Here is a 20,833-nt window from a genome sequence, read left to right as displayed (position 1 = left end):
CAGCCTGGGAGAAATAAAAATATAATTTGGGTAAAGGCTTTCACTGTTTTCTGCTGTTAAGAAAACCCATGACTTCAGTAATAAAAAAGGCAATATCGGCTATTCCTCCAACTTTAAACCAGCTGAGTTTTCCATTCCAGCAGCGGTCAGCAGATTCCTCTTGACCAAATTCCCCAAATCCCACCCTTTTTTGCTTGTTTGTTTTGTTTCTGTTTTGTCTTTACAGGAAAACGATCATATAAAGCAATTTTCAGCATCTTTCTCCCTCCCCACTGATAGAAACAGCAGTGGAATCTGGTGAGGAATCTGGCAACAAACCTCATCTTCCCTGTTCCCACCTGAAATTCTGTGCTGGAGGATCACAAATCCTTAAAAACAGCATTGTTTTTAAAATACAATACTATTTTGCTTGCTGTCGTGGTAATTTGGGATTTTTTTTTTTTCCAGATGGAAGAACAGCTGGGTCAGCCAATTGTGCAGTCCAGTTACAACAGTTTAGTTTCTGTGGGACCAATCACCATCTTAAGACTTACTGCCCAAAAATCCGGACAAATGCTCTGATTCACTCAGATGAAAGAAAAAAAAAAAAAAAAAGCTTATGTTATTTCTAAAATCTGCAATGCTAATTCCTTCTTAGTCCAAGTAATGTAAACATCTCAGTGTCTTTGATTACAGTAGACCTACAAATGTGAGTAAGGGTCTCGATCCACCTCACTCTGCTCCGTTGGCTTTCCAGATCATTCCATAGTCTTCATCATCATCAAAAAACCATTTGAGTTTATGCTCAAATCCATCCTTCTGAAGTGATTACATTCCAAAACACAACAAAAATATGTCCCTCCTTAGGATAAAACTTGTATTCCAAGGCTTGCCTTCCATCCCATTGTGAATTAACTGAAAGCTGCTGGTACTTTTATATTCTTTACTTTTAAACTCCAGTGAATGTGCAAGTAGTGCCTGAGCTGCCAACACCGTGAAACAGCTTTTGATGTGTTTATTTGGATGGAAGCCTCACTGGGATGGGCATTCCAAGTATTTCAGGAGGACTTGCAAATCTGCAATGCCGAGTCTATAAAATGCATCTAAATCTTCCATGCTGGGGGTGGATTTCTTGGTCCTTTAGGTTTTGAAAATCGATTTGCAAAGCCTAGGAAGAAATTATATATATTTTTAATGCAACAAATTCTGTATGTTATAGATGCTGCTTATGTAATCCCTTAAAATTACACAGGATTTGAAAATACTCGTAGTTTCAGATCTTTCCTAAGCTTTAAGATATGACAGAAAAGCAACATCCTGTAGCTACGAATAAAGTTGTAAATGTGTAAAAACTAAATGTGTAAAAACCAATGAGCATTATTTGCAATGTTTGGAGTTTGTAAGTGTTCTGCCTGGCATTTAGATTTCCAAGAACCAGGTTCTTCCTACCAAAACACAAAGAGGAAACATACCAAAGTTAAGGAAAGACCTCGGAGAGTTTGTTGGGGCAGGTTCTGATGATTTTGTCAGTGAAGATGGACTGCAGATGCCTAGAAATAAAAAATGAGACCGGAGCAGTTGGTCACTGGTACTTCCAGAGCTGAACTTATGGAATCACGGAATTCTTTAGGTTGGAAAAGGCCTCTAAGATCATCCAGTCCAACCATCAAACCAGCACCAAGCCCCATCCAGCCTGGCCTTGGACACTCCCAGGAATGGGGCAGCCACAGCTTCTCTGGGCACCCTGTGCCAGGGCCTCCCCACCCTCACAGGGAAGAATTCCATCCTTAATTTGTGCAATCCCATATTTACAGAGAGTGGATTTACTACTGCAGCAAGTAGTAAATTTTTCTGCTGAGAAAACGTTTGCTCAGAAGCGCTTTAAACACTTTTTAGCAGTCCTGTTTTCAAGATAAGCCTTTTAATTTTAGACCAAATGGATTTTAGTGAGAGATTCCTTATTTGTGCCCCAAATAGACTGGTCAGAATCCAGGCTGGGGCTCACATTCTCCCAGCACCCATATCTCCCATTTGTAGGGTCCTGCAACACAGGTTTGAACGACCTGAAGAATTTGGTAATTTGTCCCCAAGGCACCTGAAGGTCAGCACATCATCCTTATGACATTCCTACAACAGCTACAGCTCTCCAGGTGAGAAGGTGCTCAGCTGGCACAGCTCTGTGTGTCCTGCTCCAAAGTGTGGGGAATTTCACACTGGAAAAGTTCAGGTTCTTGATATTTCCGTGCCACACATTTAAATACTTGCTTAAATCCATTGGGAAGAATCTAGCCTGAAAGACTTACTTTTTCTCACATTTTTCAATATTTTCAAGCTCTGTTAAAAAAAAATAGAAAAAGTTTAGTTGGAAAAAAAAATGTAGGAAGCAGTGGATCAGCTACTGTGGTAAAGGGAATTCACTGGTAAATGTACAAGTATACATCTCATAAAAGCAAACTTTGTGCCACTCTCTTTGGCTTTTTCCTTGTCATCCCAAACGCCTTCAGTCTGTATTTTTCTTCTCAAATGCTTTTCTGTTCCACCATAACACCCCAAAGTACAAGCTCACGAGGATAATTAACAGGAGCCTCAAGAAGAGGAGGCTGGTGATGGTTCTGTCCTTGTAGGACAGACTCAGACTCCACTGGAGCAACTTTTTCCCAGAGGAATTGGCACTCAGGTGGATGGAGTGCTGGGGCATAACCCCTGCCCTGGGCAGGGCTGCATTACCCTGCTCCCAGTGCAGACAGGGCAGGTGTTGGCACTTCTACATCAGATATTTTTATTACTCTTCTTTTCTTGCCCATAAACACGAGCAGTCTCGAAGCAGGGCCCTGTTCCCCCAGTTAGCAGTGAGAGGGCAGCAGCAGCAGCAGCAGCTGTGCCAGAGCCAGCCCTTCTCTCACCCTCTCCCTTTTCCACACCTTTTCTTTTGTTTCTTTTACCTTGCTCCTCCTGAAGCATTTCATGAGTTCTTTGGATGATGTTTCAGAGCCCTTGTTCTCCAAACCTGCAGGACTCGAGGAATTTCTTGCAGCAGGCTGCAGACCTGGGAACATACATCATACATACATTTTCAGTGGTCATTCATAAATCCTCCTGTTTTTTTCCAAGTGCTTTGTTGTTGCTTTTCATCTCCTCTAACGCAGCGCTTCTAGAAATTTTATGCAGGTTCCCTAGTTGTGTTTATTTTCATTGTATTTGCTGAACTCTCCTGCAGGGAAGTGCTGAAACACTACACTGTAATGCTTTGAACAAGTGGGTCATGCTCTCAGAAACCTACAGGTAGGTTTAGGTGTGAGTGTAAAACCTCAGTTATATCCCGAGAAAAGAGCTCAGCACTTACTTGCTGCCTCAGCGAGAACAAACGACTCCGGGGTTCTTTCAGGAAGCGGAGGAGGAGAATTAGAGCCATCCTGGGTTGTCTCTGAGAAAGCAAAGATAAAAGACTTGGCTACCCAGCTTTAAAATTATATATATATATAAATTATTGCCAACCGTCTTATCTCAGTTGTCTCAAAGGAAACACACAACATGCAGACAAAGAGGAGCCTGCAAGGAACATCCTCATGTACAGGATGAGGCAGGAGCTGATTAGGAAATATAAAACTACCAGTTCATTTGGTTGCAGAACTGTTCTGTTAGAACTATTTAGTTGCAGAACTATTTAGCAACAATTTCCATTGCACTGAGCACGGATCTTAAACACATTTACTGAATAAAGCAGTTTCAGAAAAAAACCATTACAAATTACAAAGATTATCCCAGTGTTAAACTTATACCTGTTTGTGGGCTCCAAAGCTTCACACTCTGGAAACAAAAAACAAGGCAGGTATTTAAAATTCCCACATCCAAATGTTGTTTTCTTGCACACAAGGAAGCCAGAGAAGACGAGGAAAGGATGTGATGTGCAAACACCCTCCCACACACACCTCCACGCTCATGTAAAGGAAGACAGACTTGTGCCTTATTCTTCTAGTTCACAGAGCTGTCACTCAGCTATGGGATGAGCAAGAGATGCCTAAATTTTGTTCAGCTCCTGTTGGTTCCACAGGGCTATGTGAAGCTCAGCAGAACACTAATGTCCTGTCTTCATTATCCTTCTCTAATTGAGGGGTAATATGTTTATCACCCTGTACTGGTCTTAGAATCCCAAAAAATAGTGTTTGGAGTAAAGTAGATGTTGATAGGAAGGGGCTGGACTGAGGCCATGTCTTCTTCCCAATCCTGAGCCCTGAAATCCCTGCAAGTGTTCAAAGCCAGGCTGGACAGCGCTTGGAGCAATCTGGTCTAGTGGAAGGTGTCTGTGCCCATGGCAGGGGGTGGAATGGGATGATCTTAAGAGTCCCTTCCAACTCAGACCATTCCACGATTCTGTGATTCTATTAAATAATTTATGGCAAGTACAAAGTGCCAAAACTAGAGTCTTTCTCACAGAAGGAAATGTGGTAAGGAGATTGGCATAGAAATAATGCCAGAAAAGAGGTAAAAAGCCACTTACTTACCTTACATGGTCTCAGTCTCACAGGGTCAGGAAACCCCTCTGAGTGAGATTCACCACTCCACTCCCAGGAGGTTCCGATATTTGGATTTCTGTCTGGAAGCTGGAAATCTGAAGTGGCCTGAGGAAATTGTCCTAGAAGCAATTGAACACCAGAGAGATCATTTCTCACCCCAGGCAGCCAGAGCACAGACACTGCCAGATGCTACGGGACCACACCGATGTCAGGTGAGCCTTCAGTGCTTCTCAGACCCATATTTAATGTTGTTTATCACTTACCCAACTCACTGGCCACAATGAAGGACTCGGGGGTGCGCTGGGGCAGGGGTGGAGCATCATCATCATCATCTGGCTGTGGCAGGGGGGCTGATTGGAGAGACACAGGTTACTGGCATGGCAGGACATGAGGGGAACCACAGACCTGTATAGAGGAGAGGGCTGCTCCTGCCCTGCCACGCACCAGAGATTAAGGTTAAACACCTCTAAACTTTGGTTAAACATCCAAATAGCTCTCAGCACCAATTGCACAAGGAAAATGAGCATTACCCAACACAGCCAGGCACACAGCTGGTGGTTCCACTGCTCCTTGGCTTGGGCTGCAATTCCCAGAACTTCCTAAGGGCACAGGATAACGAGCATGTCTTTGTGACAGTGAATGCTGAGGGGCCTGGGCAGGGCAAAGTGGAGCAAGTGCCAAAGCTGTGGACAACAGGAAATGTCCAGCTGTACCAGGACTAACCAGATCAAGGAATAATTCCACCTTCCTCATATGACAGGTGATGGATTTAAGGATACAGATCTGGGCAAAATACTTGGAATCACAGAATGGGTTGGGTTGGAAGGGACCTTAAAAACCATTTAGATCTAACAAGCCCACCATGGGCAGGGGTGTCACCCAGTAGATCAGGTAGCTCAGGGCTCCTGAAGTCCTGGATCTCTCAATCTCAGTGAGATTTCAGTGTCCCCCACATGACACTCTGAAGCAAAGAGTAGGGTTTGGCCTGAAAATAAGATCCTCAGAAAAAAAAATTTCTGGGAGCTTTCTGAATGCTTTTTGGAGCACCTTGCTGTAAGAATTGGTCAGCACCAGTCCCTGCCACCCTGTGAGAGCTGCTCTGAGGTGACACAGGGGTTCAGAGCAGCTGTGTAACTCAAACACGAAAATCACGCTGTTCTAAAAGTGCTTGTGGGAAAAAAATTAAAGCAGGATGAAAAGAGTGTGAGGATGAAACCAGTTACTCCCTCAGCTCCCATGAGAACCCAGTCCTGAGGAGCAGCCACAGCCCTCCCTGAACACCAGATGACCACACTGACCACTCCCTCCAGCACACCCCAGTCCAGAGAGACCTTGTCCCATGTGTCCCCTTGCCCCAGTAGCACTCACCCAAGGGGAACATCCTCTCCTTGTTCAGGGGAGTGTGGTGGGACGATGGGGAGCTGGCTGTGGTGGGCTGTAGTGGGGCATTGGCAGAGCATGAATGGAGGAGCTCATCCTGCCCCTCCAGAAAGGGAAACACGGGGGACACGGGGTTGTCTGGAGAGAGTGATGAGAAGTAGGAGTCTTCTGCTGAGCACAGGTAAGGGTGAGGGCATTGCCCCTGGTGCCTCTGGCCTGGGAGGGCATCTGCTGCTCGTCTGGAGGTGTTCGGGTCCACAGGGGAAAATCCATCCTGGAAGCTTGAGTGACTGGCTTTTGGCCCCTGTGAACTCCAAACAGGCTTGGCATCCCCTGCATCCCGTTCCCAGTCTTCTCCCTGCTGCCCCAGGGCTAGAGGGGTCGATACAGTCCATGCCAGAGGTGCTTTGGCACCAGGCCCCCTCCCGCCTGCTCCCTTTGGCTCCAGGTCCAGCTCCCAGCTGCGGTGTTTCTGAGGGGCATCCCCAGCACCCCAGGGCTCGCCGGCAGCCGCCTTCCTGCAGCTGACGAAGTTCAAAGCACCGAAGGAGATGGCCTGTCTGATGGGGGGCACAGCCCGGGCAGAGCTGTGCTGTGCTGCCGTGGCACACAGCGAGGGCAGGGAGGCTTTGCTCTGTGCCGCAGGACGGAGACGTTGGTGCTCCTCCTGCTGCGGAGGCAGGTGTTGGTGTGCAACCTGCTCCTCTCGCTCTGAGCTGCAGTAAAGCACAAAAAAGTGGTGTGGAGTCAAAGGCATCGAGGGCTCAGAAAATGTTAGCCCACTAAGGGGGCCCACAGCAGTGCTCCCAGCAGCAATTCCTTCAGGAACGCTGAGCCCAACTCGGCCTCAAGGCAGGAGCACAGGGAAGGACTGTGCTCCATTTCAACACCGGTAAATGGTGAACAGAGGAGGCCCCTTTATGCCAGCAAACTGAATGAAAAAGCAAAATTATTTACAGAAAGAGGACAATGCAATCCCAAACAGTGCCCACAGAGAGATCCCACCACCCTTGGAAGCTGCTGGTACTGGGAAGTTGGATCCTCAGGACTGCTATTCCTGCAGCAAGGGGCACTGGAGTGGAATGTGCAGATGGAAGATGGGACCAGTGGGGGGACATTCCGTGCCAGGCAGAGGGCTGGGATGACCCAGCCCTTGGTGTCTCCATGTGCATGAGACTTTTTTAATACTGTTTCATACTGTTCTCAGTTCATATGTGAAACACTGTGTGAAACAAAGCCCAGGGCAGAAGAAGGGGACTGATAATGACACACAGGGAAGAGGCTGAGACACATCAGTGAGAAGAGCAGGAATTATTAGGAAATTAAGAAAAATTTCTTCACTGAGGGGGTGATCAGGCATCAGAACAGGCTGCCCAAGGAAGTGGTGGAAACACCATCTGTGGAAGTATTCAAAAAACAGGTAGATGTGGCACTTGGGGACATGGCTTAGTGTTGGACCTGGCAGTGCTGGGTTAATGGTTGTGCCTGGTGGTCTTAGAAGACTTTTCCAACCTTTATGATTTGATGAATTATGTTAGGAAAAACATGAGGGTCAAAGTGGGACTCAAGGGAGGCAGCAGATCCTGAGAGCTAAAGTGTTCCAAAGCACACATCAAAAAGTTCACCTCTCTGAAATTGTGTGGGTGACTGCAAATACCAACCAGGGATACTTGTGCTGAGGCCTTACCAGGTGAGTAAACTCAGGCCATAAATGTCTTCCACTGGAGTCAGGACTGGCTTGGCTGGAGGATGCCCTGCTCCTTCCTAGGGAAAGGAAACGTTGGCAAACAAGAGTGAGGAGGCAAAATGCAAACACCAACGTGCTGCTTCAGGAGCCGGAATTTTTGCCAACTACTTCTAATTACTAAAGCACTTGGGAAATGATCAGCACCAACTTGAAAACACCAATGTGGAGCAGAAAACTGCAGACAGAACTTCCTGAAGAGCAACTCCTGCCAGCACCTTTCTGAATCGAGAGCACAGCAAGCCCTACAACCATCCAGCTGTGCCAAACAGCTGGCAGACAGCCTGTGCAGACACTCTGCCTTCAGGAGCCCACACTGGGCAAGCTGGGTGCTGGTTTTATTTGTGACACCAGCTCATGGCCATCCCCATGCTCTGCACAGTGTCCTCAGAGGAGAGGGAGGTTTAGGGGGGCGAGAGTTTTGGGCAAGAGCTACAAAACCACATCCTGACTTGAAACGTCCTCTGCATTTTGTGTCAACCCAGCTCTGTGTGACCTTTGCTCACAGACTGTCCTTAAGCAGTCCAAAAAGGCTTTTTCGAGTTCTTTTCTCACTCAGCTCTGGCTTGGAACATCCTGCAAATCCTATGGCAAAACTGAGGCACGAGTCCTATTGCAGGATCCTCTTCCCAATTCTTTAGATAAAAGTTTCTGACAAAATGAGCTCACTGTGAACTTCCAGGTTTTGCTGTGATGCATTTACTTTCCTGGATTTGATCCAGTGAGGCTCATGTCGGCAGTCACAGAACAGCAAGAGCAAAGAAAACCTCAAGCAGAGATGTTTTGGCTATTCATGTTAATGTGCAACTTCACACCAAGATCACATTGTTTTTCCTCAGAGGTGTAACAGATTTGTGAGACTTTGCCAAGTTTTTTCACAAGATATTTCCCCCTATGTCCTCCCAAAGACAGGCTGTGGTGCTGATTCCCTCACTAGCACACGAGGTGACACTTTCAGCCTCACTGCCTCATGATCCCAAGCTTCCCAACGTGGACCTTCCCAACGTGGACCTTCCCAACCTGATCTAAAAATTCCTCAGCTGCTTCCAAGAACTCCATGAAGACAAGTTTTGCTGGAACATCCCCATGGAAATCAGTCCCTCCTGTAGAAAGTTTGTGCTTTTCTATTCACTCATGACATTAAACAATCATAAAAATATATAGAAAATAGAAAATGGTTTTGAGACAGAAGAAAATCTAGGTCTTGTTTGTGATAAGCATTGCACATTCAGGGGAAGAGCTGGATTCTCATGGGTTAACTTCAAAAGAGACTCAATTTGGGTATCAAGGGGAGCAGAAAATATGGGAATTCATCCCAGGTCTGCAGCAGGAACCGAGGTTAGAGCTGGAGTGCCCAAGCTGCAAGAGGCAGGGTGTTTGTTCTGGGACTTTTACCTGTGAAGCAGCAAAATCTTTCTGGGCATCGAGTGCTTGAATCTGCCTTTTGAAGAGCTCAATCACCGCGTCGTAAACCAGCTCATACTGCTCCTGCATTCCAGACAGAAAAAACGTGACAGCCAGCACTGGTGGGACCTGTAAATGGCACCTCTTCCCAATCAAGTAGCACCCCTGAGAGAAGCTGCCTTTCCTGTCCAGTGGCAGGGTGTGAATTCTGAGAAGAGGCAGAAGCCACGACTCTCACAGGGTTCACACCGAAGCATTTGGGGGGTTTTTGGGTGTGCAAACAATGCTGTTCTGCATTCAGCTTCCTCTTCAGTCTGATGCAGCTGAGAAAAGTTCCCACTTCATTGCCTGGACAGTTCCTGGTTTCCAGCACAAGCGTTCGATAAATCACACTGTGAGTGCTGTCCCAGCTGTCCACAAGGAAACGCTCAGCTACCAAATTAATTTCTGCAAAATCATTGTTCTGTTCAGAAAAGGGACTTTGCACAACATCTCCACACCCCAGCTCCCACCAGCACTGCTGCCCTGGGTTTCCCTGCTGTGAACCCTCCTGGGGAAAAGGTGAGGTCCCGGCATGGAGCAGTTGGTGACATTCCCCAAACATACCTTGGTCTGCACTATGCAAGGTCTTTGTGTGCGCATTTCCTGGATCAGACTGAACACACTGAAGTTCACTGGAACAATCTGGTGAGAAAGGGAAAAGACAAAATGGTTTTAAACTAAAAGAGAAGAGATTTAGATTAGATATTGGGAAGGAATTGTTCCCAGTGAGGGTGGGGAGGCCCTGAAGCTGTGGCTGCCCCATCCCTGGCAGCGTCCAAGGCCGGTTGGATGGGGTTGGGAGGAACCTGGGACAGTGGAAGGTGTCCCTGCCCATGGCACGGGGCTGGAAAGAGAGGATCTTTAAGGTCCCTCCAACCCAAGTCTTTCCATGATTTCTATGATTTCTCTGATAAAAATTACAGACAGGCCTAATTCCACAAAGCTTCCAAGTCATGATGCAGTCCAGAGCACTGTCTGAAATCCAGGCCTGCTACTGCAAGAATTTTTAACAAAGGGCCTGCTTTAAGTGCTATTTTATTTATTACAAACCACCCTCCTCCTGTCTCACACTCCACAGAGTGTTAGTGTGTTAGTTATTACAGCTGTGGGCAGCACAAAGGACGTGACACCGATTTCCCTGTTGGATGGGTTCAGGGAACTGTAGAACAGAAGAGAGCAGGCTCTCCTCTGAGTCCCAGCAACCTGCCCTGAGGCCAGGGATTACTGCCTGTGCCACTGTTATTGGAGAGTCAGAGTAAAGCAAGGTGGTGGTTTGGAAATACTGAGTATCTGATGTGTAAGTGCGGAGAGACAAATACAGATAGTAAAGATGTATTGAAGAGTGAAGGTCGGCACAGGGCCATGTGCTGTGAGCTGAAGGCCTGGCCAGAGGGAGCAGTGGAGGGGGGATTCTGCCCCACTGGTGTGATGCTGTCAGTGTCTAGAGAGAGAGGAGTGGCACAAACTGGGGATGGGGAATCAGCACTTTGTTCACCAGTGTTCTCCAGTCAGGCCATGGGGAGCTCCACCTGAAATCCACCTGAGTGCAGTCAGAGGAGGTGAAAGGGAGAGGGAAGGTTGGGGAGGGACAGAGGGGTGCAGGTGCCATCGAAGGCAGTGAGGGGTTGGCACTCACCCCATCCTTCAGCAGCTTCTGGGTGTAGTCGATGGCGCAGATGACGCCGGTTCTGCCGCAGCCAGCACTGCAATGACAGCCACAGCAGGGTTGCCAGCACAGCTCAGAAGGTGGGCACACTGTGTTTTCTGACAAGGATATTTGGAGAAGACCCACAGCCACCTGTCCCGTCCACACAGCAGAAGGTGCAGACCTGCATGATGCTGCAGCTTCAGCCCATGCAGGGCTCTGCTGCACAGGGTTGGGAGGCACAGCTCATCCCCTGAGAACTGCTCTCAGTCCTCCTGTGATGACCAGGCACACACGGACATGCCCAGTGGTGGTGATCTCTGACCCAGACCTTCTCACTCTCTACGACTCCCTGGCAGGAAGGTGTAGCCAGCCAGGTGTTGGTCTCTTCTCCCAACTAACAAGGGACAGGACAAGAGGAAATGGCCTCAGGTTGCCCCAGGGGAAGTTTAGATTGGATATCAGGAAAAATTTCTACACCAAAAGCATTGTCAAGCACTGGCACAGGCTGTCCAGGGCAGTGGTGAAATCACCATTGAAAAGATGTGTAGGTGTGGCACTTGAGGACGTGGTTTAGTGTGGCCTTGGCAGTGCTGGGCGGATGGTTGGACTCGACCATCTTAAAGGACTTTTCCAACCTAAGCAATTCCATGATTCTGTGATTCTGTTGCTGGCCTGCTGCTGCCTCCTTCCCTGCCCCCTGGCCATGCTGGCTGTCCTCAGAGGAGCCCTTTGCCTTAGGGCTCCCTACAAGAGGAGCTTGGCTGTGGGCTTGGCCATCTTCCCTGCCCTGTGACCGGTCAGGATGTGGGAGCACAGGGGTCTGGGGGCCAGCAGCCCTTCCCTGCTGGCAGCCAGGTTACCCACCTGCAGTGGATGCAGACAGGGACCCTGTCATCAGGCTGGTAGCAGCGAACGTCCCTGACGAGCTCCAGGATGGGCTCGATGGATGAGGGGATGTGGTGGTCCGGCCAGTTTTTGTAGTGGAAGTGGTAGATGGTGCGGGTTGCCTGCAGAGGAAGAGCAGTGGCAGGGTCTGGGATGTCAGCATGGCAAGGGAAGCTGGATTTCTGCTCCATCTCCAGCTCCCTTCTGCATCAGCAGGCAAAGGGCAGAGGAACAGTTTGCAGCTGGTTTTGCTGCAGGAGCCGTTTTATGACATTCTTGGCCTCACTTACCCGGAGTCTGATTTGCCATGACTGACTGACAAACAGCTTCAGAAACTGAGGTCTGAGTTAATGAATTTTTTACTTTCTTTGTTCCCTCAACTGCTGTCAAATCTAATTCAGCAGCCTGAGCAGTCTAAACTTTTCTGCACAAAATGTACCATATTTCAATATATTATTTATTCAACAAAGCCAGCCCGAGTGCATTTTTTGCCTTGACCTTTCCTCCTTACCTCATTCAGGGTCACCTTTAAAGTTCTAATCACATACTCATTCCTCTTCTCCTCAGCCTCCTGCAGAAGAAGAAGAGGTCAGAGTCACATTTTCCATGGGTGCCCCGGGGGGGTCAGGGTGCTGGGGTGGCTGCACTCACACAGGTGATGGCGAAAGGGCCACAGTGCAGGGGGGAGCCGTCCACCTCCGCCCAGTACCGCTCACACTTCTTCTGTTGGGACAAGCAGGATGTGTTTGGTTATTCCCCACTGGCCCAGCTGTGCTGTCTCCTCTTTCACTTTTCAGGACAAAATTCACGCTGGGAAGAGGCTCAGCTCTTGCTGCTGTCCAGCTCCAGCCTCCCCTTCCTTGCAGCTGCCACTGCTGGTTTTCCCTTTCCTGAGAGATTCTCTATGCTACTGGAAATGGCTAAAGAATTTCATGGAATCCCAGACTGGTTTGGTTGGAAGGGACCTTAAAGATATCTCATTTCACCCCCTGCCATGTCCAGGGACATCTCCCATGGGACCATTTGTAGCTGGAGACCCAGAAAACAGCTCATATCAAACAGAAACTCGCTGTCACTAATGGGATTTAATAAAAATCTGCATCTCTCACCCTGCCCTGGCACTCAGAGGCCGTCTGTGACACACTACTCACCTTCCCCATTTCAAACTCCATACAAGCCATGACCACGACCTGCAGGAAGAAGGTTCATTAGAAAAGTCTGAGCACAAGTTTCTTATCCAGGCAGCAAAATTAAACTCATCTCTTGCAGGTACTTATCAGTGACAAGGAAACTCTGTGGGCTGCCTTCCCCCGAGCCCCGACTGCCAGACGAGTCACACTGGGACATCACCCACAGCCTGGCACAAGGACCTCCCCAGACACTGCCCAAAGGCAGGGACAGCCACCAGCAGGCTCCTGCCTTGGCATGAGTGGGAGGAGGCTGATGGTAGAGATGTGGGACACACACAACATCTGGAGTGAAACCCTGGCTCACAAAGGACTTCGGGATGTAAGGACAACTTTTCTTAAAAAAAAGGACATAAAAACTTTGTATTTAGATATAAATCTGCACCTTACCAGGACTTCATACTCCCAAATCATCCTCCAAAAGTCAATGACAGTAGTGGGGAGAGGACCCTGGGTTGCAATGTATGCTCTTGGCCCGTAGACACCCTGAAATATTCAAACCAGACATGGACACATCTGTGCATAGTTCACCAGCAAAAATAAAGTCATTCCTCTCTCTGAATTTACTTCTATCAGCAAGCTCATTAAGAATTTAGAAGGACTTTCATAGAGTTGAATTTTGGGCACATACATTAACTCGAGCAGTGATGTGCAAAGAAAAGGCAGGGCCGAGCTGGGGAGCTGGGGTTGAGCTGAGACCAGCACCAGTTCTTACAGTGCTCTGGGAGCTTGAAGGTGATGTGGCCACAGAATGAACAATGATCCTGTTGGGAAGGTGTTTTCTCCTGCAGAAGAGCCTTGGGTCACTGTCACGGAGAATGAAGGGAACCAACCATCCATCCATCCATCCATCCATCCGTCTATCTATCTATCTATCTATCCATCTATCCATCCATCTATCTATCCATCTATCCATCCATCTATCCATCCATCCATCTATCCATCCATCTATCCATCCATCAGAGAAGGGTTGTAGGCCCAGGGCAGTCCCAAAACACGCGGACCTGCTGATGGAGCACTGCCCCACACTGATGTGCCCTGTTGCTCGCCCCAGCAGCGGGTCCCAGCCGTGCAGCACTGCAAGGTTTCCTGCCTCTGCACTGGTTTCAGCCCAGGTGACTCTGGCCACAGGCAATTTTGCACCACTGTCACCCACCAAAGGCAGCAACGGCGACAAGGAAGTTGGGGCTGTGAACCACAAACTGTTCCACCTGTGGCCCCGGCACGAATGTGTCCCCTGCCCCGTAGCCCAGTGCCTCTGTGCATGCACGGAGGGTTTCTGGAGGGCTCACTGGTTGTGCACAACTTCTTACATCAGTCATCCTTGAGCACAGCCCAGAAATTACTGCAGAGCCCTTTGGTTCACCAGAGCCCCTGACCTCCTCCTCTTGGCACAACCCACCGAGGTGGCAGGACCAACACCTTTGCCGGACAAAATGACACAAAAGAGGCCATACCTTGATGAAGTTGGCATTGATGTAATGAGAATCTGTGTCAGATGTAATCAGGGACAACTCCACTCTGGTGTGGTCAACTGAAAAAGCAGGAGAAGCAGCAGTCAGTGTCTGTCTTTCATGGTCACTGAGTCCTTGGAGGGCAGCACAAGGTGCTTTGGGGGAGCACTCACATCAGAGAGCTCATCCAGGGCAGGTGGGTGGCTGTGCAAGCAGCTGATGTCCCTCCCACACCTCCCACAGCCCTGCTCAGAAGTGCCGCTGCCTACACACACAGGGGATGGACGAGATCCTTTTGGAGACTTGGGGAGGCTTTTGGGGAGAGCTGCAAGCGCTGCCACTGCCCCAGTGCAATGCTGATTCCCTCTGACCATGCAGAAAGCCAAGTCCAAAACCACCTAAACGCACTCCAGGCTCAAGCCAGGTCTGTGGCGTTAGATACAAAGGTTTGAAAGCTGGACTCAATCTTGGAGGTCTTTTCCAACCTCAATTATTCTGTGATTTACTTTCTTTTCCAAGTTGGAATGGATGAAAGAGACAGTCTGCTCTGAACCTGGGACAGACTGTCCTTTGGAGACCCCTGCATCAAGCCAGGACAAGCCACAGCAGGTTTTGCCTGTTGTCTGCTTTGTACATCACGGGGACATAGTTGTCCAAAGGCCTTTGGATGCAAGGGATTGCAATGCTAGCCAGGAAGCTTGCAAGGATGATCACTGGAGGATGTGTTTCCTAGTGAATAGGAGTCCTTCTGTCTCTAGAAAACATCACAGAATCATGGAATATTCTGGGTTGGAAAGGATCCACAAGGATCATCGAGTCCAACTCCTGTCCCTGCACAGGACATCCCCAGAATTCCTCCATGTGCCTGAGGGTGTTGATATGTGCCAAAGTCCCCCAGAGCAGGCACAGCAGCAGCCAAATCCCTGCATCTGAACAGCAGGACTCCTGCATCAGACAGCAGTGAGATGCTCACACACAACAACTGTGCAGGCAGGCACCAGAGGATGAGAACAAGAAAAGCAAGAAAAACAAAAGGCTGAGTAGGAACATGTGCCATTTCCAACCTACAAGGTAAGATGTCCTTGTATCTGTTCTTCTTGACATTCTCTGGCTGCTCAGACACTGCTGCAGGGTAGATTTTATCCGATCTGTACTTTGTTGACTGTCTCTTCAGCTTCTGTGATGAAAGAGTGGAACAAATTACAGCAGACGTGCTACAGCCAGCGCACTACTAGAGAGCACATGAAGGTCTCGAGGGGTCGTGTTTGCTACCACAAAGCAAGGTCGGCACCATTAATTCTTTCCTGAGTGGCTTTTCTCAGAGCAAGAACAGACAGAACAACCTGAGAGCCCCAGCACAGCTTCTGAAGAATGGAAAGTGTGTGCTAAGGCAGTGCCCACACGTCGGCTTGTGAAGTGACACAAAGCATCGCCCTCACAAGGGAGTGAGACCCGGGGGAATTACTGTCAGTACAAAAGGCATCCAGATCAGAGGAGTGACAGTGTCAAAGCACCTTTAACAAATGATACCAGAAAGGACAGGTAAATCTATTGATTTTTCTCACTTTGGTAGAGGTGCTCCTGTCCGTAGCTGGAAGCAGCGATGCTAAAGCCACTAAGGGAGCACAAGCAACTGGAGCAGAGTGGCTCCATGGACTGATGAAAGGGAAGAGAGAAGGAGCCCTGGGACAGACCCTTAGGGCTGCAAATCTCTCATCTCTTTCATTTTCAGGATAAAGCTGCAGCACTCACAGAGAGTTAAAGCATCTTTCTCCTGGCAAAGCATAGAATTTTATTTCACTGCCACCAGCTTCTAGATAACACATACTGTTTGTTACCATCAGCTTCTGAACCACCATCCCCACTGTATTTTTTCTTTCATATTTTTGTGTCCGGGTTGTTGGTTTTTAATATTAAACTGCAGTTTTAAACCACAAAATTCAGCCACAATACCCTAGGAGTTAAACCTCAGAGATCTGATGGAGTGAGCCAGGGAGGAGGCACAGGAGGCTCGGGACAGTCCATGTGTCCAGCCTCTATTAATTAAGAACGTGGGGCAGACACAGTAGGACAGAAATTGTGGGAGCAGGATGGGTTTTGTGGCCTCCACATCCCTGTAGCCTTCTGAGCAATTCTGGTGTTGGTCACATCCTCCCCTGCCTCCTTCCAGTACACCCCCAGCTTCCGGGGAAAGCTTTCATGGAAGGGGCATGACTCCATGCTAAAGTCAGTCTTCTCAGAGCCAAGGCCCTGAATCATCTGACTTTTTTGTCCCTGATTAATCTGACATTAAACTGTGTGGGCAATGCCTAGGTATGAAAAAGCAAGTGGGAATCACAGAATCATGGAATATCCTGGGCTGGAAGGGACCCACAAGAATAATTGAGTCCAGCTTCTGGCCTTGCACAGACATCCCAAAATCCCACCCTATGCCTGAGAGCATTGTCCAAATGCTCCTGGAGCTCTGGCAGCCTTGGGGCCATGCCCATTCCTTGGGGAGCCTGGGCAGTGTGCAGCTGTGAGGCTGCACAGACAGAAAAAGGAGACTCCAACAAACCCGCTGTCATTTACAGTAACATCACCACAACTTGCACGTACAAATGCTCGGTCCCACAAGGAGAGGGCAGGAATTAGGGGAGGAATGGCGCTGAATACTTCTGTCACATTTGGAAACACAAGCCAGCACAACGGCCTGGTGAGGCCACTGCCTTGCCCAAGTGGCCACAAATCAGGTCACTCTAAGAAGATCTTATCCCATACAAGAGGAAATGCAGCCTTGACCATTTCCACTGGCCATTTTGATCAGAGATGAACACATTAGGCTTCTGGAGCCAGCCTGAGCAGCAGGGCTCAGAGCCCACTGCCTCACACGCACAGACACCCCGGCAGAGAGAGGGGAAACTCAGCAGGCTGTGACAGCGCTTTGTTCCATGGAACAACAGACTGTCACTGCAGGCTCAGATTAATCACTTCCCTCCACCCCAGACACCTGGAAACCAAACACTCAGCTTTCCCCAAGTGTTTGAAGTGTCAGATTTCGCTGGTATGACAGAGCAGGGCTGGAGTTTGTGGGGACCCCTCAGTAACCTGGAGCCAGAGATTGGTCCATGTTTGGCACATCTCAGATCTCACAGAGATACCAGTTTTACCCTTCCCTTTGTTTGTTAAAGCTGGGCAATGTCACTGCCTCTCAGAGCAGCCCAGGCAGCCTGTCAGAGCCACCTGCCTCCAGCTGATACACCAAGAGCCATTTCCAGCTACCAGCTTTAGCCATGAGATGGTGTGTTGGCATCTGAGCCTCATCCCTGGCACCCAAACCAAAAAATGTGTCGGAGAGTTCACAAATTCAGGGCAATGCAGAACTCACGCGGTGGTGGGAGCCATTAGCATTTTTTGCAGCTATTGCCTTGAGGGAACAAGAAAGTAGTTTCCAGGAGGGGCCAGGAGCACTGCTGGATGTAGAGCACACAGATCCCAGATCCCAGAATGGTTTGGGGGGGAACAGACCTTAAAGTTCATCTCATTCCACCCCCTGCCATGGGCACGGACACCTTCCACTGTCCCAGCGTGCTCCAAGCCCCATCCAGCCTGGCCTTGGACACTTCCAGGGATCCAGGGGCAGCCACAGCTGCTCTGGGCAACTTGTGCTCCATGGAAACAAGGACAAGCTAAGTCAAGGAGAAACCGGAGATCCCTGGTAGGAACTCGTGTGCCACAGGTCTAACAGATTGCAATGGGGAGAAGGGGCAGAGGCTCCATACTCCTCCCTGTATCCTCAGTTGTGTCACCAGGGCCAGAAGCTCCATATTCCTCCCTGTCCCCCTGGTTCTGTTACCAGGTGAAGTGAAACCATGTCCCGACAAGTGCATTCGCCAAGCAGAAAACAGGAAGCACTCGGGTAATTAGCTAAAAAGCAAACAGTCCAAACACAAACCATTAAATTCCTCTCATGTCTTTACATCCCTCTTAGCCCAGTTAACTCCTGGGTGTCTGCTAAAAAACCCCTAGAAAGTCTCACTGTCGTGTTTGAGAAGTGACCGAGCGATTCCCTCTGACATGAGCTGAAACACTGAGCCGAGCCTTGAGCGAACTCACCAAAAACTCCTCTGCAAACTCTCCTCGGCTGAGCTTCTTGCCTTGGACCCTTTCCAGGTTCTGTAGCAGGATCTCCCTTTGGTCCATGGTGCCGGAGCTGGAGCGTGCCTGGCCTGGCCCTCCTGGGAAGGGACATGTCAAGTGATCCGCAGCGGAAGGCACCGCGGGGAGCGCTGGCTGTGGTTTTCTGACTTCATCACAGCCCTAAAGGAAATTAGTGCGTAGCAGATAATCCTGGTCAGACAGCACAACAGAACACACAGCACGGGGCCCTCGTGCCCTCCTTTCAAACCACCCCTACTTGGCACGGGGTGGGCAGCAGTGAGGGCAGGGGTGGGGACATGTTGGACACCAGTCCGAGCCCCCCATCACCCCAATTCCTCCAGCACCATGTCCAGCCATCACTGCCAGGGGTACCCAGGGGTGAGCACAGGAAGCAGCTGGGGAGCATTCACGTCCCAAGGGGCTGTGATTCACCAGGAGGGCTTCAAACCTGGAATGTGACTGGAAGAGTCCGTAAAACAGCATGGGAAATCTACAGTTCCCCTTCACATTTTTAATGTAGGATCCAGAATGGTTTGGGTTGGAAGGGACCTTAAAACTCATCTCAGTGGGAAGGGACACCTTCCACTACCCCAGATTGCTCCAAGCCCCATCCAAGCTGGCCTTGGACACTTCCAGGGATGGAAGTCTTAGTCTGCTCCCCACATCAGCTGTAAAATATTTTGAAGGAATCCTTCAGGCAGATGCTGACACCTAAACAGATGTTACTGCCCTGGACTGCACGACTTCTGAACAGAGGAAAACCATCCTTGTGCTTCAGGTCAACTCTTCCAGCCGCAATTCCCCACATCTCATGGCTTTTGCCAAAAGAGAGGATCAAATCCAACCCCAGTAGACTACAGAGGTCAAACTAATGATGCCAGCCTGATTAACCTCTCTCACTCTGTAACACTTGAAAAACCCCATAGGTAAAGGAGGCCATTCCCAGGTGGGAAGAGGAGGCAGAGAGCACAGTTCTGGAAGGCCATCCATCTTCTCTACATGCAGAAGTAAGGAAAGCTAAACAAAACTAAGCCAAAACCAACAATTCTCAACCAAAAAAAAAAAACCACCCAAAAGAGATGAGAATCACATCTTCCGTATTTCCAGTACCTCATGTGTTGCACTCATGTTCAGACTCATTGTACCAAGTCTGATTCTCTCCCTGACTGTAACTAGGGCCATTCAATGTGTCCCCTTCCGTGTTTTCTTGCAGATGGGGTACAGAGCAGCTCCAGGATTTCTGTATTCAGTAGCTAAAAGGCAAAAGGCTGCTAATCACTCTTAGTTTAAAATATCAAATGCTAATTTTGCAGAAATAAGCCTTGGAGTCACCTGAGAGGGAGAGTGACCTTTAGAATAACTAATGGAAACATTTTAAAACAAACACTCACCTGCTGAGTCTGCAGCACTAAGCACTAACCTAGAGGCTTGAGTAGGAGTGAAGCCCACTTTTACTGCTAAATTTAAGAGAAACACAAGAAGAAAAAACGATAATAAACTTCACTATTTTTGTTTGTAGTGATAGCAAATCTCTTTTACACACTGCTCAGTGTCAGGTTCTGCTTGCAGTGTCTGGAAGAAGCACAACAGCTTTTCTCCAGTCACATCAATGAAAAGCCCAAGTTCTCCTCTGGAAAGTAGCACAGCCCTTTCTGTCAACTGTCCAAGTTCTCCTGAAAACAACCCAAACCCTCCTGTGCGTGTGTTTTAGAGAAAGAATCCGAGGCAGGTTTAAAGGGACTGGCAGGAAGAGGATGCAGAGGGCAGGATGAGTGACCCACTGCCCCCCACGACCCTCTCCCAGGCTGATTCCATCCCTTCCCCTGGGAGAACACCAAGTGGGGGCTGTAAAACTGCTTTTTTACGGCCCATCACTCATTATTTTGATTCCCACTAGGGGAGCAAACTGAACTTCCAAGATCCTGAGATAAGGAATTAAACCCTGAGACAGAGAAGCCAGAAGGGAAGTTTGGTGCTGACTCCTGCAGGACTTGGTTTAGCAAAGCCATGCTCCTGGAGCTACACACAGCTATGGGCATGGTTTAGTTCCAAATGGAGTAATTTCTGTTAAGATCAGCTGAAATAAATATTTGGAAGTTATTGGAGTCTACTGACCTGTTCATTCATCAAGAAAGGGGTCTGGGTAAAAGAAGCTCCAAGTCCCTTCCCAGACAGGGCCCAGATTTGGTATAGCCACAGCAGAGTAAACCATGGAATTGCCAACAACTTATCAGCTATTTTATCCTGAAAACTGCATCATGCCAATGCTCCAGTGCAGCTCTCCCTAAGGACAGGGACACAAGACAGCTGTGGAAACTTAACAGGAACCCTGCGGCAGCTGACTGATGATCTGCCTTTGAGTTCACCTGCAGGTTCACCCCTCACAGTAATTTGGCATATGAGACTAATTATTGCCCAATTGCTCCTTAAAGCTTTGCCTCAAGGAAGATCAGAGA

At 48.8% G+C, this 20,833-nt stretch overlaps 1 protein-coding gene across 7 annotated transcripts; it reads right to left on the bottom strand.

Moving 5' to 3' along the window:
* Window positions 1–290: 290 nt before the first annotated feature.
* PTPN22 (protein tyrosine phosphatase non-receptor type 22) lies at window positions 291–20,649 on the bottom strand. Of its 7 annotated transcripts, XM_068995561.1 has the most exons (24): window positions 20,493–20,649; window positions 19,769–19,834; window positions 19,488–19,630; window positions 18,333–18,536; window positions 15,306–15,414; window positions 14,241–14,317; window positions 13,174–13,269; window positions 12,748–12,786; window positions 12,248–12,319; window positions 12,108–12,167; window positions 11,576–11,718; window positions 10,700–10,766; window positions 9,628–9,705; window positions 9,013–9,105; window positions 7,561–7,637; window positions 5,862–6,589; window positions 4,757–4,843; window positions 4,482–4,612; window positions 3,759–3,786; window positions 3,323–3,403; window positions 2,922–3,025; window positions 2,283–2,313; window positions 1,452–1,529; window positions 291–1,147 (listed from the first exon to the last, which is right to left on the bottom strand). In XM_068995561.1, exons 3-24 carry the CDS (start codon window positions 19,557–19,559, stop codon window positions 1,083–1,085), a joined length of 2,520 nt encoding a protein of 839 aa, XP_068851662.1. In that variant the 5' UTR covers window positions 19,560–19,630; window positions 19,769–19,834; window positions 20,493–20,649; the 3' UTR covers window positions 291–1,082. The 7 variants fall into 7 exon arrangements, with proteins under 7 accessions (XP_068851662.1, XP_068851663.1, XP_068851664.1 ...); XM_068995562.1 differs by lacking the exon at window positions 19,488–19,630; XM_068995563.1 differs by lacking the exon at window positions 19,488–19,630 and having other exon boundaries at window positions 18,333–18,454.
* Window positions 20,650–20,833: the final 184 nt, after the last annotated feature.

This window comes from Aphelocoma coerulescens, chromosome 26 (genome assembly GCF_041296385.1).
Source record: "Aphelocoma coerulescens isolate FSJ_1873_10779 chromosome 26, UR_Acoe_1.0, whole genome shotgun sequence".
In the NCBI taxonomy this organism is placed as follows: Eukaryota; Metazoa; Chordata; class Aves; order Passeriformes; family Corvidae; genus Aphelocoma; species Aphelocoma coerulescens.
Note: the sequence above shows the minus strand (reverse complement) of the source record. Positions and strands in the feature narration are given on the sequence as shown.